Source organism: Vipera berus, assembly GCF_964194415.1.
Source record: "Vipera berus genome assembly, chromosome: 2".
Taxonomy (NCBI): Eukaryota; Metazoa; Chordata; class Lepidosauria; order Squamata; family Viperidae; genus Vipera; species Vipera berus.
In genome coordinates this window covers 170,175,499-170,190,356 of record NC_138203.1, presented here as the reverse complement: position 1 = coordinate 170,190,356, position 14,858 = coordinate 170,175,499, and the positions used below count along the sequence as shown (strand labels likewise).

Sequence of the window (14,858 nt, the reverse complement as noted above, 5' to 3'; positions counted from 1 at the left end):
CACCCGGCAGTAGATTTGACCCCCACCCCACTTTTTTCCTCTCTTTAAAGTGTATCTGCTCCTATTATCACATCTGAAGTGACAGTCTGAACTATGAATGGATGAATAGGATCTGGGTGCCTTAGAACAGAGGTCCCCAACCTTTTGGGCACCAGGGACCAGTTCTGTGAAGAAAGGTTTTTCCATGGACTGGAGAGTGCTTGGTTTTGTGTGCTGCCTGCATCCCATGGATGGGGCTTTGCTTGTTTTGTGTGGACCGGTTGCTGGTATGTAGTGGCCTGGTACCAGTCCACAGACTGGGGGTTGGGGACCCCTGCCTTAGAAGAAGCTGTGAAACAAAAAGTTCTTTTAACTCTTGAAATGCCTTCTGTTCTCGAATAGTTTACAAGAATTCCCAACCCCTTTTAAAAAGTTGAGATAGTGGTTTTATATAGTCAGCAAAATTAGGAATGAACTTCCAGTATAAATTAGCAAAGCCCAGAAAACACTGCACATCTATTCTATATGTATACATGTGTTGTACCTTTACAAGATCCATTTCTATGCTTTCAGTTGAGATCCTATACCCCAAATATTCTAATTGAGGCAGGTCAAATGCACACCAACTTGGCAAAAAGCTTGTTCTCACAGAGCCTTTGTAGGATGTTTCGACATGCAACTCCTGTGAGGGATTTTCAGAATAAACCAAGGTTCTTATGGTTTCTTCCGTTTCAAATGTTCCAGCTTGCTATCATTACACAATATTGAACCAAGTCTTCCAAATTATCTGAGGTGTCTTGCCCATCAGTTCATTTCTCAGGTCTTCAGCCAAGCCCTTCTCTAAACTGGTCTCTCAGAGAGAAAGAGCTTTCCATCCCATGTCGTTGCATCCCACATCTCTGGCAAATAATTTAAAATCTAAAATGAATAAACTCATTCTCCTCTGTCCTTTCTTAATTCGCTGTGAGTCTTCATACTGGATCTTCAAAGTACGAGGGCAATTCGGAAATAAAACTCTGTTTGAGCATGTACAAGAAACAAGTGGGGATAGCAACACCCGTCCTATGGTGCCGTGTGCAGTTCAGTAGGCAGTGAGGAGTGGAAGAAGGTTGTGTTGCAGCTGACTCGGCCGCTAGGTCAACTGAAAATGAATCCTGCTATAGAAAATCCCACCAAATGTGAAGTGCATGCAATACGATTCCTGTGTGCGAAAAAACGTTCGGCAGTGCGAGTCATCACGAACTGTGTAATGTTTATGGATCAAACATGATGAATGAAGATGTCGTACGCCAATCATGTCACGTTTAAAGATGGATGTACTGACGTGCACAATGAGGCAAGAAGTGGTCGCCCATCTATATTCAGCGATGAACTCGTGCAGGAAATTGACAAAAAGGTCCGTGAAGTCTGTTGGTTCACGATATCTGCACTTTCTTTTCGCTTTCCCCAAATTTCTCAGACTATTTTGTATGACAGTGACTTAAAAAAATTGGGATACCACAAGTTCTGTGCCGAGCGACTACCACTTCTTCAGGAACCTGAAACAGTGGCTTGTGTCACACTGTTTCATGATGACAGTGCGCTTCATGATGGTGTTTCAGGGTAGTTTCATTCCCAGGCAGGAGATTTGTTTGCAGAAGTAATTTCAAACCTTGTAAGACATTATGATAAGGGCCTCAATTTGAATGGCGATTATGTCAAAAATTAATGTTATGTTGTAGTTTTTTAATGTGTATAATAAAAGTTCTGAATCTGGAAGTGTCTGTCACTGGTAACCAAATGGAGATTTATTTTCAAATTACCCTTGTATCTTTTGAACTTTTGCATGAAGTCTTGGTAATTGTCCAGCAGCAGGTTGTTGCCCTTCAATGATCAGTATGGCTCACTTAGCTGCTCCTTCCATTAGCAAACTTAGCACAAAAGTTATCTTGCTCCAATTTGTGGGAAATTCGGCTGGTTCTGCCAACCACAAACAGTTCATACTGAGTAAATTTGGTTCTAGCTGTTATGTTAGCTGCATCATGGCACTATGTAAATTGGTAATTTGTATATCCACTTGCTGCTGATGTTGTAACAAAATTCAGCTAAACAATGTGCTTGGCAGATTGGCAGATTACTAAAGACCAAAGTGTCTGTGTGTGTGTGTGTGTGTGTGTGTGTGTGTGTGTGTGTGTGTGTGTGTGTGTGTGGTCTTCTGTCTCTAAAAAGAGAGGAGGGGATCTGCAAGACTGATATCAAACCTTCAAGGTAGCCCAGACAAGAAACCAAAACCATGACTATGAATACTACATTTACTACAGGTAGTTCATGATTTAATTAAGCCCAACATGTCTGTCGTTAAGCAAGACACTGTTAAGTGAATTTTGCCCCATTTTATGACCTTTTATGATACTGCAATGCTCATAAGTGTGAAAAACGGTCATAAGTCATCTTCAACAGTTACAACAGTTTTGTAAATAACTTCTTTATTCACTCCTACTTCCCCATACATTTATAGCAGAAAAGCAGAATTTACACCACTGTATTTCTTTCTCTTATAAGCCAGTTGTTTAAATGAGAAGTTCTACTGGGTCTAGCACAATGATCCATTTCAATTCACAAGAAATATGTATTTCTACTTCCAATCTCAGCCAATGTCAATGCATGGTTGTACTTTGACAATAAAGGTTCATTCTACATTCATTCAACATAATATTGAAGAATGCTTCTATATATTAGTCAAAATTGCACTAAACAAATGTCAATACTACCTTAGTCTCGAGATATAATATGTAAACAATGTTGACTTAATATAAAACTTAACTATTACAGAATAATTCCAATAGTTTACGGTAACTAAAATCTAAGTCTGAGTCCTGCAGTCTAAAATGCAATCGAGATAATTAAAACAAAAGGATCTCGCAGGAAAACGTCTATTGGACAGTAATCTTGAAATAAGTAATTTGAATATAATTATTTTATTCCAGTGCCAGCAAAACCATGCATATGAAGCATTTTGACCTACATGTACAATGGGAAAATTAAACTTATGTGCAGAAATGGGACTAAATGTGTAAGATTGTCACCGTCATCCCTTGTAGATAATAATATAAATATTATATTTACTCTGACCAGCTGCGCTCATTATTTCCTAGATAAAGGGAAATATATTAAGGTCAAAATCTGAAAGGAAACCATGCTGAATTAATAATTCCTACCTAAACATCATTGTTTGGTGACCCTAATGTTTTGCTAGTAGACATTTTATTCATGGGGCTTTGGAGTCACTAGAAATAGGAGCCCAGCAACATTCCAATATTCATAACTAATTCAGTTTATCTTAATTTGAATGCAATCTTTGCCAGACTAAGGATGTGGCCCATCCCCTCTTCCCATCCCCATTGTTTGGAAATTTCCATAGTTTCTGGGATTATCCAGTAACACAGGAACCTCAGATTTCAGAAATTGTTGGGGGGGATGTCTTTTAATCCAAACCTAACAGTAAGCAACATACACTAAGGTAACCACCTGCTTCTTCTAGTTTAAGATTATAGTTAAACTTAGACAATTGGTGAAACAATAGAGCTAGTACAGAGGATTATCTCAGTTTCCTACACTGAGCTATCCAAAATTCTGATGTGCTTTATTTTGCAACTAGGCAGTAGTTCCGGCCTTCATTTCAAGTTACCTTCCTTGAGATACTTGTAGTGTACCAATACTTGGTACTGTACTATACCAAGTCAGACATGGGTCATTCCTATTGATATAGAGAGGTTGCATTTTTGTTTTCTCCTATCTCCATGCACCAAAAATAATAACTTTACCTTAATGATTATCAGGGTATCAACAATACATCAAAATAGCCCTTACAGAATCCCCCTAACATTAGGGGGAAAATATCTACTTTTTATATGGCTAAAAAATTGCATACAATTTCAGTGTTCTTGTATGAGATCTCAGGAGATCTTACAGGAAAAAATATAACCAAACTTGGTGATCTCGTGATATTTCACACATTTAAATAGAGACAATTTTTAAGAACTCAAAGCCTGAAAATATTCCAAGATCTTGCTTTGCATCCTTGAAAATCTGCTCCATAAGACTAGAAATTAAGGTTGACTAGAACAGCGTAAGTCTTAAAAAGTAACAAAGAAAGCTCCAGAGCGAAGATAAATCTATGAACATTGCCTCACACCTTGCACCTCTTTGCAGAAAGCCTTTTCTGGTGGAATGAGCTCTTTTTTTCACAAAATACTAAGTAGGACTCAAGCCATTAGCAGAAATCTAGCTAAAGTAGTAGTGAAATCTTTAGTTGCTTACGTTGTTAAATCTCTGTGCTACTAAGTGTTTAGATATAAAGTGAAATTTTCTTTTGACTGTATCACCAGGAAGCATACATATCATGTCAGTAAATCTTTAACACAATAAGAATTTTATTAAAAAAACCCAAAAACAAATACTGTTACTACATTAAACAAAATTATTTGTTGGCTAATTCATTAATAGCTTCCTTATGATCAACCAAACTACCACAATAAGCATGCCCACTTTCAAATTCTCCACAATTCAGTACAGTATTTGTACTTTACTACAGTAAAGACAATTATTATGTCTGGTTTTTGTTTGTTTTTAGAAAAAAAGTTGGGGAACTATACACTGCACAGAGTAATAAGTAAATATACAACCTACCCAGGAGAAAGAAAGCAGAAAGGGTTTTATCAAATATATCATTTTGCCTGAGGAAATGTTCTGAAGAACATAAACTCTGAGCACTCTTGCACAGTATTTTGGTTCATCCCACTATAACTCTTTTGTAACTATAGACTTCAAATACATAATGAAAATACATAATGAAGCAAGCAGTGGGGTACCACGAGGCTCCATCTTAGGTCCAGTACTCAATATCTTCATTACTGACTTAGATAAGAGAATTGAAGGGGAACTCATCAAATTTGCAGATGACACCAAACTGACAGGAGTAGCCAATACCCCAGAAGACAAACTCAGGATCCAAAAAGATCTTGACCAACTTGAACAATGGGCCCTATCCAACAAAATGAGTTTCAATGTAGAGAAAAGCAAAGTTTTACATTTAGGCAGGAAAAATCAAAGGTACAAGTGCAGATTGGGCGAGACCTGGCTCAAAAACAGTAACTGTGAGAGGGACCTTGGAGTCCTAGTGGACGATCACTCCACTATGAGCCAGCAGTGTACAGCAGCAACCCAAAAAGCTAATACAATCCTGGGTTGTATAAACAGAGGCATAGAATCAAGATCATGCAAAGTATTAGTACCGCTTTATAAAACCCTAGTAAGACCACAGCTGGAATACTGCAGCCAATTTTGGTCACCATATCACAAAAAAGATGTTGAGAGTTTGGAAAAAAATTCAGAGAAGAGCAACTAAGATGGTTAAAGGCCTGGAGACTAAAACATACGAAGAACGGCTGCGGGACTTGGGTTTCGCTAGTCTAAAGAAAAAAAGAAAGAGGGGAGACATGATAGCAGTATTCCAGTATTTGAGGGGCTGCCACAAGGAAGAGGGGGTGACATTGTTCACCAGAGCATCAGAGGGAAGGAGGAGAAACAATGGTTGGAAACTCATCAAAGAGAGACGCAACCTGGAAGTAAGGAGAAACTTCCTGACAGAGAGGACAATCAACCAGTGGAACAGCTTGCCTCCAGAAATCGTGGGCACTCCATCACTGGAGATTTTTAAGAAGAGGCCAGACAATCACTTGTCTTGAGATGGAATAGGGGGTGGACTAGAAGACCTTCAAGGTCCCTTCCATCTCTATTCTATTCTTATACAAACTTTTTTTTACATAAACCTGCTCTGTGGATTACAAATGAGTCAATGGCCAACTGATGCACAGATTCCATTTCACAACTATGCAGAATACACCATGATTGTTGGATCATCATAAAGCTGCATGTACCCTTCTGGTTTAAATGTTGTGATCTCTTTAAAGTACAGTTCACAATGGAATAGCTGTTTCTGATTCTCTACAAACTAGTATATCACAATAAGAACATGCAATCCACAACCATTTCTTAGCTAATAAACTATAGTTTAATGAATCATGAAGTGTATATTAGACCACATGACATTATAGCAGAATTCAATTTCCTACGAAGCTTAACATTTATGTAAAGAGAGGAAAAAAGCTATTTCTAATACTTGCAATGTGAAGGTGCTCTTGAAAATAGGCAGCTAAAATCCAAGAAAACTCATTCAAAATAGGAACTATGACCCTATTTACAAGTGGCTAGGACATAAGTGCATTCCAGTACTCTGTTTTTCTCTACAATCTGGAACAGTACAACTACTTTTTCAATAGCAAACAAGATAAAATTATGTTAAATAAAATCAGTTTAATTATTGGTTTCTTTTTCCAAACACTTAACATTCATAATATCCTACCCTTACTTTCAGGAAAAAAAATTGAGATGAAAAAGGAGCTTTCTTTATACTCACCAAAAGACCTTTATATACAAGTAAGATCTACATTAAACAGGAACACTGTTTTATCATAAGAAGCCTAGTCCAGGTAAAAATAAGAACCCATGACATTACATTAACAATCATTGACAGCAGGGGTGCCAAACTGCTGGCCCACGGGCTGGATGCATCACGCCAAAACCACACCTACCCAACTGCCGGCAATGGAAAAAAAAGTTGCAATATGTCGCAACACATCACATGACATCATGAGTTTGACACCCGTGATTTACAGCATTTCATTTGTGTGCACTATTGGCTTCCTTCTTGATTAGAAGTGTGGTTTGAACCTGGTTTCCAATTATTTTATGTATTTAGTATGCTTTGCAAAATAGCACAATTATCTTGTTATTACAAATAAGATACGATTTGCCTAAAGTCAGAAAGAAAAAAAGCCAACTACACATAAAAAAGGAGTCTGAATCTTGACTGTGGACTTATGCACTGTAAGTTTAAATTTATGACTTAAAGGTTGATAGCTCAAAAGTATTTTTCGTACAAGAAACACCACTGTCTATATATTTAAATTACATGTATACACAGTTTCAGCATTACTAGATCCTTCATGACTGTTCCCCCCCCCATTCTCACTATTTCAATACAGTATTAAAATTCTTAAAAAAAGAAAAGTCCTTTTTTCTTGTCTAGTTAAAATCAGTCCAAGGAGGATAGTAGCTATGGGCAGCATTCTACTTACATTATCTTGTTTTTAAATACAGTAAACTACAAACAAAACAATTCCACACATTTTCTTATTTTGAAATCTAAAATCCTTTCAATTTTCACCTCTGAAAGCCTTAACGAAATATACAACAGCCTGACAGTTAAATACAAATTATACTGAAGCTGTAGATCAGCATATTTGCACTCAACTTTAAATATAATCTTAATCAAAATACTGCATTAGGTATGTAGATATCAGGCTAGCTAGCTATTATCTTGTATCTGGCTTGAGGAAAACAAGTTTTGAAGTTTTTCTTTATAAGGACATTCTTCCCTCAATAGTATGCATCTTGCATATTCATAATTATTTCACAACTGAAAGTTTCTACTTTAAAAATATAGAGAATAACAAAAATTAGAAATCAGTAATAGTCTTAAGTAAATGGCATATGAGAGCCAGTTCCATAATGTGATTAAGGCACCAGGCTATAAACTTGAAGACTGTGAATCCAAGTATCACAAAAACAGCTGGGTGACCAGCCACTCTCTCTCATCCTAGGAAGCAGGCAATTCAAAACCATTTTCAAAAAAACAAAAAAACCTTTCTAAAAAACCCTGAAGGGACTAGGTCAGGCAGTCACCAGGAGTCAGCACACAGCTACACGCACAAATTTGGTACATTAACTGAATTTCTTATTTAAGATTGGTATCATTCACACTGTAATGCTGTAATAATTCATAAATATTCCTATAAGAAACACTGTCAAAACAAGTATCCCACACACACGGACATATTTTATGCCTATAATAATATGCCTCAGCAGCATTTGGACAGAACCATAAGGGACAAATTGCAGCAACACTACATTGGTATGGTATGGAAGGGACAGAAGACACATCCTGTGTTTGCAAAAACACAAGCAAAATATAAATTGTTACATTTGTGAAAGCAAATACATCTGCTGCATCAAAGCCAGAATCTGTTGCATTTGAAAGTGTGATCCATATGTATATAAATATCTGAAAAAGCTACCTAAAACTATTAATTACACACTTTCCATACATGTGTCCAATTGGTTATATATTAGTCTCCCACCCTCCTCCTCTTAATCCTGAAGTTCCTTATATATTTCCAACATTTGCTATAGATTTTCTCCCAAATTTCTAGAACTCTACTGGAAGACACTGGGATGAATAAGAACCCATTATGATACACGTTATTCCACTAGAAGTTCCACATAATTGGATTTAGTGCTATGAGCTCCTTACAACATCACACAATTTGTCAAAGCTAATTTTAACAAGAAGTTCACTTTTAATTTGTACATTTGCAAACAGTACATTAAATAACAGTAACAGAATCCAGCATAAACACATTAAAAATAAAATAAATATTCATTGCTGTGAACCAGATTGTTACCAGCTCATATGGCTATTCTTTTTTGTTTTCTTAAAACATATTTACTTCACTGTTTATGGTATTTTTGTGAAATAAACTGAGTGAAATTCAATCAGATTTTTTCATTGATATTTTAATTAGTGAAAGCAAGGAGAGTTTTTCTTTTCTATAGCTCCTCATATATACCAGTGTCATCTCTGTGTAATTCTCCCAATATCCCAATACATTTTGAGAATACAAAGGAAAGTGATGGGAACCAGGAAAAAAAACCTGCTAATACAATATTTACTTTTATTATAAATCCAATTTGCATGCTGTCTGATAATCACATGCATGATCTCTATTAACAATTCAAAATTGTGATTATGTACAGCAGGTACATGAGATTCATTATAGAAAGACTTCCTGTTTTGCAATTAAGGACAATCTCAATCATTTATACAGCCTGAAACTAAGTAATTATTGAATCATCCTGTTACACACACAGTATTGCATGTATTTAAGTTTTCTATTATGCTTTTACTAGGTTTGAGACATTAGCAGCACAACTGACCTGAATAACCCTGCACAATTAGACTAAGACCCATTTTAGTCTACCATTCTGCTTCTCACAGCCTCCAACCGGAAGCCTTTAGGATGCTCACAATTATGACATGGAGTTCTTCATATTCTTTTTCCATCACATCCAGCTGTTATTTGGTGGCATGGTGCCCTCATGGAGATAACATTATAAATAGCTTTTGAACGTCCCTCATAAATTTATTTACTCCTTTCAAAGCCATCTGAATCAGTGGCCATCACATAGTAATGAATTCCTCAGATTAATGTGGAACAGGTTATATATGATCAATTCCTTGCAAAACAAGTTTTGCCTGATACAATAAAATAGATGTAGGAATAGAAGGTGTTGCTAGTACAGTAATTATTTTAATTATTATTATTAATTATTCCAATTACCAGTAATTATTGTCACTAATAATGTATTTACAAGGTCCCAAAGTAGCACAGTATTTACCAACAGATCTAAAATACCTGTACCTGCTACAGCAACTGCTCTCAGATATACGAAATTATTAGGAATTCTGAACAGAAGAGGGCAACCTATAAATATAAGAGACAACTTATTCTAATACTTAATGAAACTCTTTATATTGTTGCTATTAAAATATTTTCTATGAACAGTATTTATTTATGCTTGTTACTTTGCAAAGACCATCTATTTTAACAAGCTGAATTATTCCTCATGATATGCCATGGGATTCAAAATTCCTTAAGGAACTACCGTTCCAGTGGATTCAAACCAAAAAAAAACAAAAAACAAAACCCACCTCAGTGCAGTTCCATTTATACTTTTAAGTTTTAATTTGTAGGCTTGGCCAGAAAAAACCACCCCCTCTAATGACAACCATCAGCAAGAGAAAATGGCGAGGAAAAAGTCACAGTACTTTTGTATAGTGTTTCACTTAGGATGCTCTTGATTCCACGAGACAGACCATTAGTACAGAAAAGACCCGTTATTAAGATTGGTGACAGACATCCCAATTTTCCCCACCAGGACCCTCGGGATCATGAACTTTCTGACTAGCCGAGAATTTCATTTTACAAAAATGACTTTGTTAACCGTTCGGCCATAAAAGCGTCCCCTTTGGCTAACGTGAGGCAGTGGATTAGCCAATTAGAGAGGGGAGAAAAAAAAGAGGGTGACGGCGAAAAAGAAGGGGATTCTCAAGGGGCAGAAACGAGACGGACACCCCCCCCCCCCGCCGCCCAAAGACCAACGGAGGAGCAGAGGACCCGTAGGGCGAACGCATCGCAACGCATCATGGGCACTGCGCGCCTCTGCCTGTGGGGTGTGTTTGTGTTTATGGGGCGGTTAGGTGCGCGCGCGCCCGCGCGCCCGCCAGCACCAAAAGCGCGATGGGGTGTCCGCTCCTTCCCCGCCCCCTCCCACAGCCGAAATTCCTCCGGCCCAGGCCGACCACAACCGGTTTCAGCCGGTTACGGGCGGGCCGTTTGTTTCCGTGCGCGCGTGCCGCACGCTGCCCGCTGACGTCAGGCGTGTGTGGCGCGCGGGCGGGCGCCGGGGTGCGGCGGCGGCGGGAGCGGCGGCGGCGGCGGGAGCAGCAGCAGTAAGAAGCGGCTGCGGGTGTTCTCGCTACGTACGTGTAGTGCTGCGGCTTCTCGGGCTGCGCTTGGAGCGCGCTGGCGGGCGCCACCGGCCCGGTCGCAGGAGGCCCGGTCCCTACCGGGCCCTTCGACATGCTCCTGCCCTCTGCTCCCTCCTCCGCCGCCCGCTACCACCGAGGAGGAGAGCTTTATTATTCACTCTGCGCGGTCCGCACGGAGACCGCAATGCGCAGGCGCTGCCGCCGCCATTACCGCCCCGGGTTACCCAAAGCATGCTGGGGCTTGTAGTCCCGGTGATGGCGGGAAATCCCCCTTTTCTTCTACTAGGCTTCCGGCCCTTGAAACTACAAGTACAGAGGGGCTCTGCGCTTGCTGTCCCGGATATTGTAATAGCGCAGGGATTTATAGGAGTAGTAGTTAGAAGCAATCGGTCCATGGATTGCTCTCGAGAAAATGTAAGCAGGGTTGCTGTTTCGTCAGCTATGGATCGTTTAATTGCATCTCCCTACCCCACCCCAATTATTTCTATTTCTCGATGTTAGCATTATTAATTTGGAAGTAAATGTCGCTAGATGCTGTAAGGTTTCCTACTGAGTGTGAATTAAGAGTGCAATGTACCGTAGGTGGTTATGTTAAATGATGATAGATAGGCTGTCATACTAAAATTATTGCAAATTCGTTAGGGATTATTAAGGACCAGTCCAATTTATTAAAAAAAACAGGCTAGGTATTATCTTTTCTTTGGATAATACATTGGTATTCCAACACAGAGAGACAGCGCCCTCAAAATTATCTCACGTCTACAAATTAAGTATGTTACAATAAAAACAAGAGGGATTGTTGATCCTAAAGCAATAGTTTAATTTGATAAACTTGAGTTGTTAAAGTAGATAACTCTAATACTGTATTCTGATCTATCAAGTATTTTGCCATAACAAAAGTGAGTATCACAAGACTTGCCGATAATAATATAAGTTAGCCATAACTTGACAAATTTCTGCCACAACAATATTTCATCTTTGTTGTAACATGTCATGACAGTATTTGATTACTCATATGGTTATTCACAGAAAAATCTATGTGGTTGCAGAGTAAACAATGACTTGATGGCATTTAATCATATGGTTATACTTTACATATCAAATTCTTTACAATTCTTACTTTGTCCCTATAGTTCAGGCATGAGTCAAAACATTTTCCAATAAGCATGTAATACCATGTTACTTGTATACTGCCACGTTCTGGCATATGCATTGAGTTTAAATTATGCATTTATTTGAGATCTCAGACAGATATTTTGACATTGATGTATTTTTCCCTTAAATAGATATTTTGTTTGGTTTGTTTCTAAAGCATACATTTTTAGGATTAAACCATTTTCTAACATCTAAGCAAGACTTTTGATATTCTTTCTTAGTTCTTTAGCATCTTTAGTAATTTAAATATACTGTATTCTTTAAGTTAATTATCACAGTCAAGCTTTCTTTAGTGTATTTCTCCAGATCATTAGGTTAAGGAAAGCTGATCATCATACTTAATCTCATCCTATTTAATCTTTATTGGAGTCTAGAAATTAATTGTTCACATATAATGCTAAACCATAGCATTTGTTTGGAGCCAGCCACTATTGTATGTAAACTACTTTTGGCCATTATGTATGAATCAGTATTATTCTTAGCAAGTTATATATACTGTAAAACAATTGTAGTTTATTTGATAAGTAAACCTAGGCAATAGTGCTGTTATTTGACTATTATCTAGGATCATGGAAATATTGTAGATATTTATTTACTGAATTTCTATTCTATACTGATGAATTGTACACTTACTGTGGTTTATAATGTAATTAGAACAATACATTCAAGGTGCTGGTAATGACCTATAAAGCTCTAAATGGCTTGGGTCTGGATTATCTAAGGGAACACCTGCTGCCGGCATCAACTTCCCATCGTCCTGTGCGCTCCCACAGGGAGGGCCTTCTTAGGGTACCGCCGGTCAAGGAATGCCGGCGGGTTATTCCCAGGGGAAGGGCGTTCTCTGTGGGCGCGCCGGCCCTTTGGAGCCAACTTCCCACGGAGCTTAGGACTGCCCCCGACCTTCGCTCATTTCGCAGGGACTTGAAAACTTGGTTTTTTGAGCTGTCTGGCCCAGACTGAGGGGTTTTAATTATTTATTAATGGGGTTTTAGTTTAAATTCAGGGACTTAATTTAATCTTAGTTTTAATCGATTTTAACTTTGTATGTTATGTATTTTTAATTTTTCCCTGTAAACCGCCCTGAGTCCTACGGGAATAGGGTGGTATACAAGTTTAAATAATAAATAAATAAATACATAGTAAGAAGCCAATAATTAATAAATCCAAATGAGAAAAAAGTAAGAAACATTGTCATACAGTATTTAAAAAGATAAAACACGTTGGATACTATCAACATAGGTAGCTTAAGTACCAAAGGACCCTTGATTCCATGTTTATTGCTTTACAGAACAATGATAATGTTTTTGTCAGTCTGTAACTAAGAAATGTTGCCTGTGAACCTCTAGTTATCTCATCTTTCATGGTGGAGATAAATAATTTTTGCTGTTGAAATGAGTACGTTGGCTGCAATGGATTCCGCCCTAGAGAAATCAATTCTGAATGCACCTATGAGCCAAACTGTAGAAGATTTCAAAGGTCAAATGAACTGCATTTGGAAATCTATTGGCAACCAGTGCAGCATTTACATTATTGATGTGATATGTTTGAAGCAGTTCTTGACTGCCAGGTACATAGCTAGCTGGATTTTGCAGTAATTTCAGTTTTCAGAGATAGTCCCAGGCAGAGGATATTGCAGTATCTATCTTCTGATGATGAGAGCATGAGTACCATTTCCAGGTTCTTTCATCATAAATATGAACACGGCACACCAGTCAAATCTAGTCAAACAATAATTCCTGATATAGATAGAACATAACAACTACAATCACATCAACTAGTAAGCTCTCCTGTTAGCTTCTTATTTATTATATTTGTGGAACAAGCAAAGTACAAATTCATAACAGCTACCAAGGTATTTCGTGAAACAGCAGAAGGGCATGCATAATTATTTGGAGCCAATACGGGACATCACAAACTGATTAGTACTCTTCTCCATGATGATTATCTCATTATTTTAAAAAATCAAATTATTTTCTATTGTACTCAAAGATTAGTGGTAGAGGATGAATGAAGCAGGCATGTAACATTCTTTTGTTGAATGTTGTTGGGATCTATGAGCATAGGGTTATGGTTTGGCTGGATAGAACATTGTTTTATCCGAATAAGAATTTTAATGTTACAAATTAAATTGGTATAGTGGAAAACCTCATCTCTTTCTCACAAACATTGCCGAGATGTTCCACTATTTAATTCACCTGTTGCTAAATAGTCACATTTAATCAAAAAACACTGCAGAAATGGCAAGGGTTTAAAATTTTAATTAGATGGGATAAAGAACTATTCATTATATATCTTACATTACACTGATTGATCAGATTTATCACAACAAAATTAAAAAATAAAATGGTCCTATAAATAAAGAATAGATAATTCATAAGAGCATCTGGAAGGTTATAGGTTGCCTGTGCTGGTTCTATAATAATGTATGTTGCTTAAAACGAATTAATTGTATTTATCTACATTTAAAAATGTAATTATGGTTGATATTGTTTTATCCCATATCTAGTACTTTGTAAACTGACAGTATATTGTCAGTATATTTATATTCTGTATGTGAATGGAAATAAGATTGTTAATTATATCCATTTTTTTCTAACTTCAAATGATTGTACAACAGTACCTATTCTTTTTAAAAAAAAAATCTGGCTGATTGTGCATTACAAATATGTTTTGTGGAGAGGCATTCTCACTTTAGTAATAATTCCAAAACAAATAAAATTGTGAATTCATTGACAGGATACTAGTAATTTCTTTTCTGCTTTGTTAACCTAATTTAAAAATAACATAATTATTAATTTGTACCCAGGTCCTGTTACGTGGTTAGAAATTAGCCATAGGATCCATAAATGCTACATAATTACATTTCTAAAAATATAGTTTTGAGTTCTAATAGTTACATGCATGTATTTATATATGACAGGTCCAAAATCATCCAGACAGCTTTCATGGTTAAGGTAGAACTAGAATCCATGGTCTCCCGGTTTCTAGCTGGTGCCTTACCCGCGGCTAGACC

General features: G+C 37.4%; 1 protein-coding gene across 3 annotated transcripts in view; it reads right to left on the bottom strand.

Moving 5' to 3' along the window:
* UNK (unk zinc finger) overlaps positions 1-11,107 on the bottom strand; it is an 85,564-nt gene extending 74,457 nt beyond the window's left edge. For all 3 annotated transcript variants that reach the window (XM_081318001.1, XM_081318002.1, XM_081318003.1), the window contains exon 1: positions 10,686-11,107. In XM_081318001.1, coding sequence (XP_081174127.1) covers positions 10,686-10,783 — 98 coding nt within the window. In that variant the 5' untranslated portion in view covers positions 10,784-11,107. The remainder of the gene's footprint in view (positions 1-10,685) is intronic.
* Between the last annotated feature and the right edge of the window lie 3,751 nt (positions 11,108-14,858).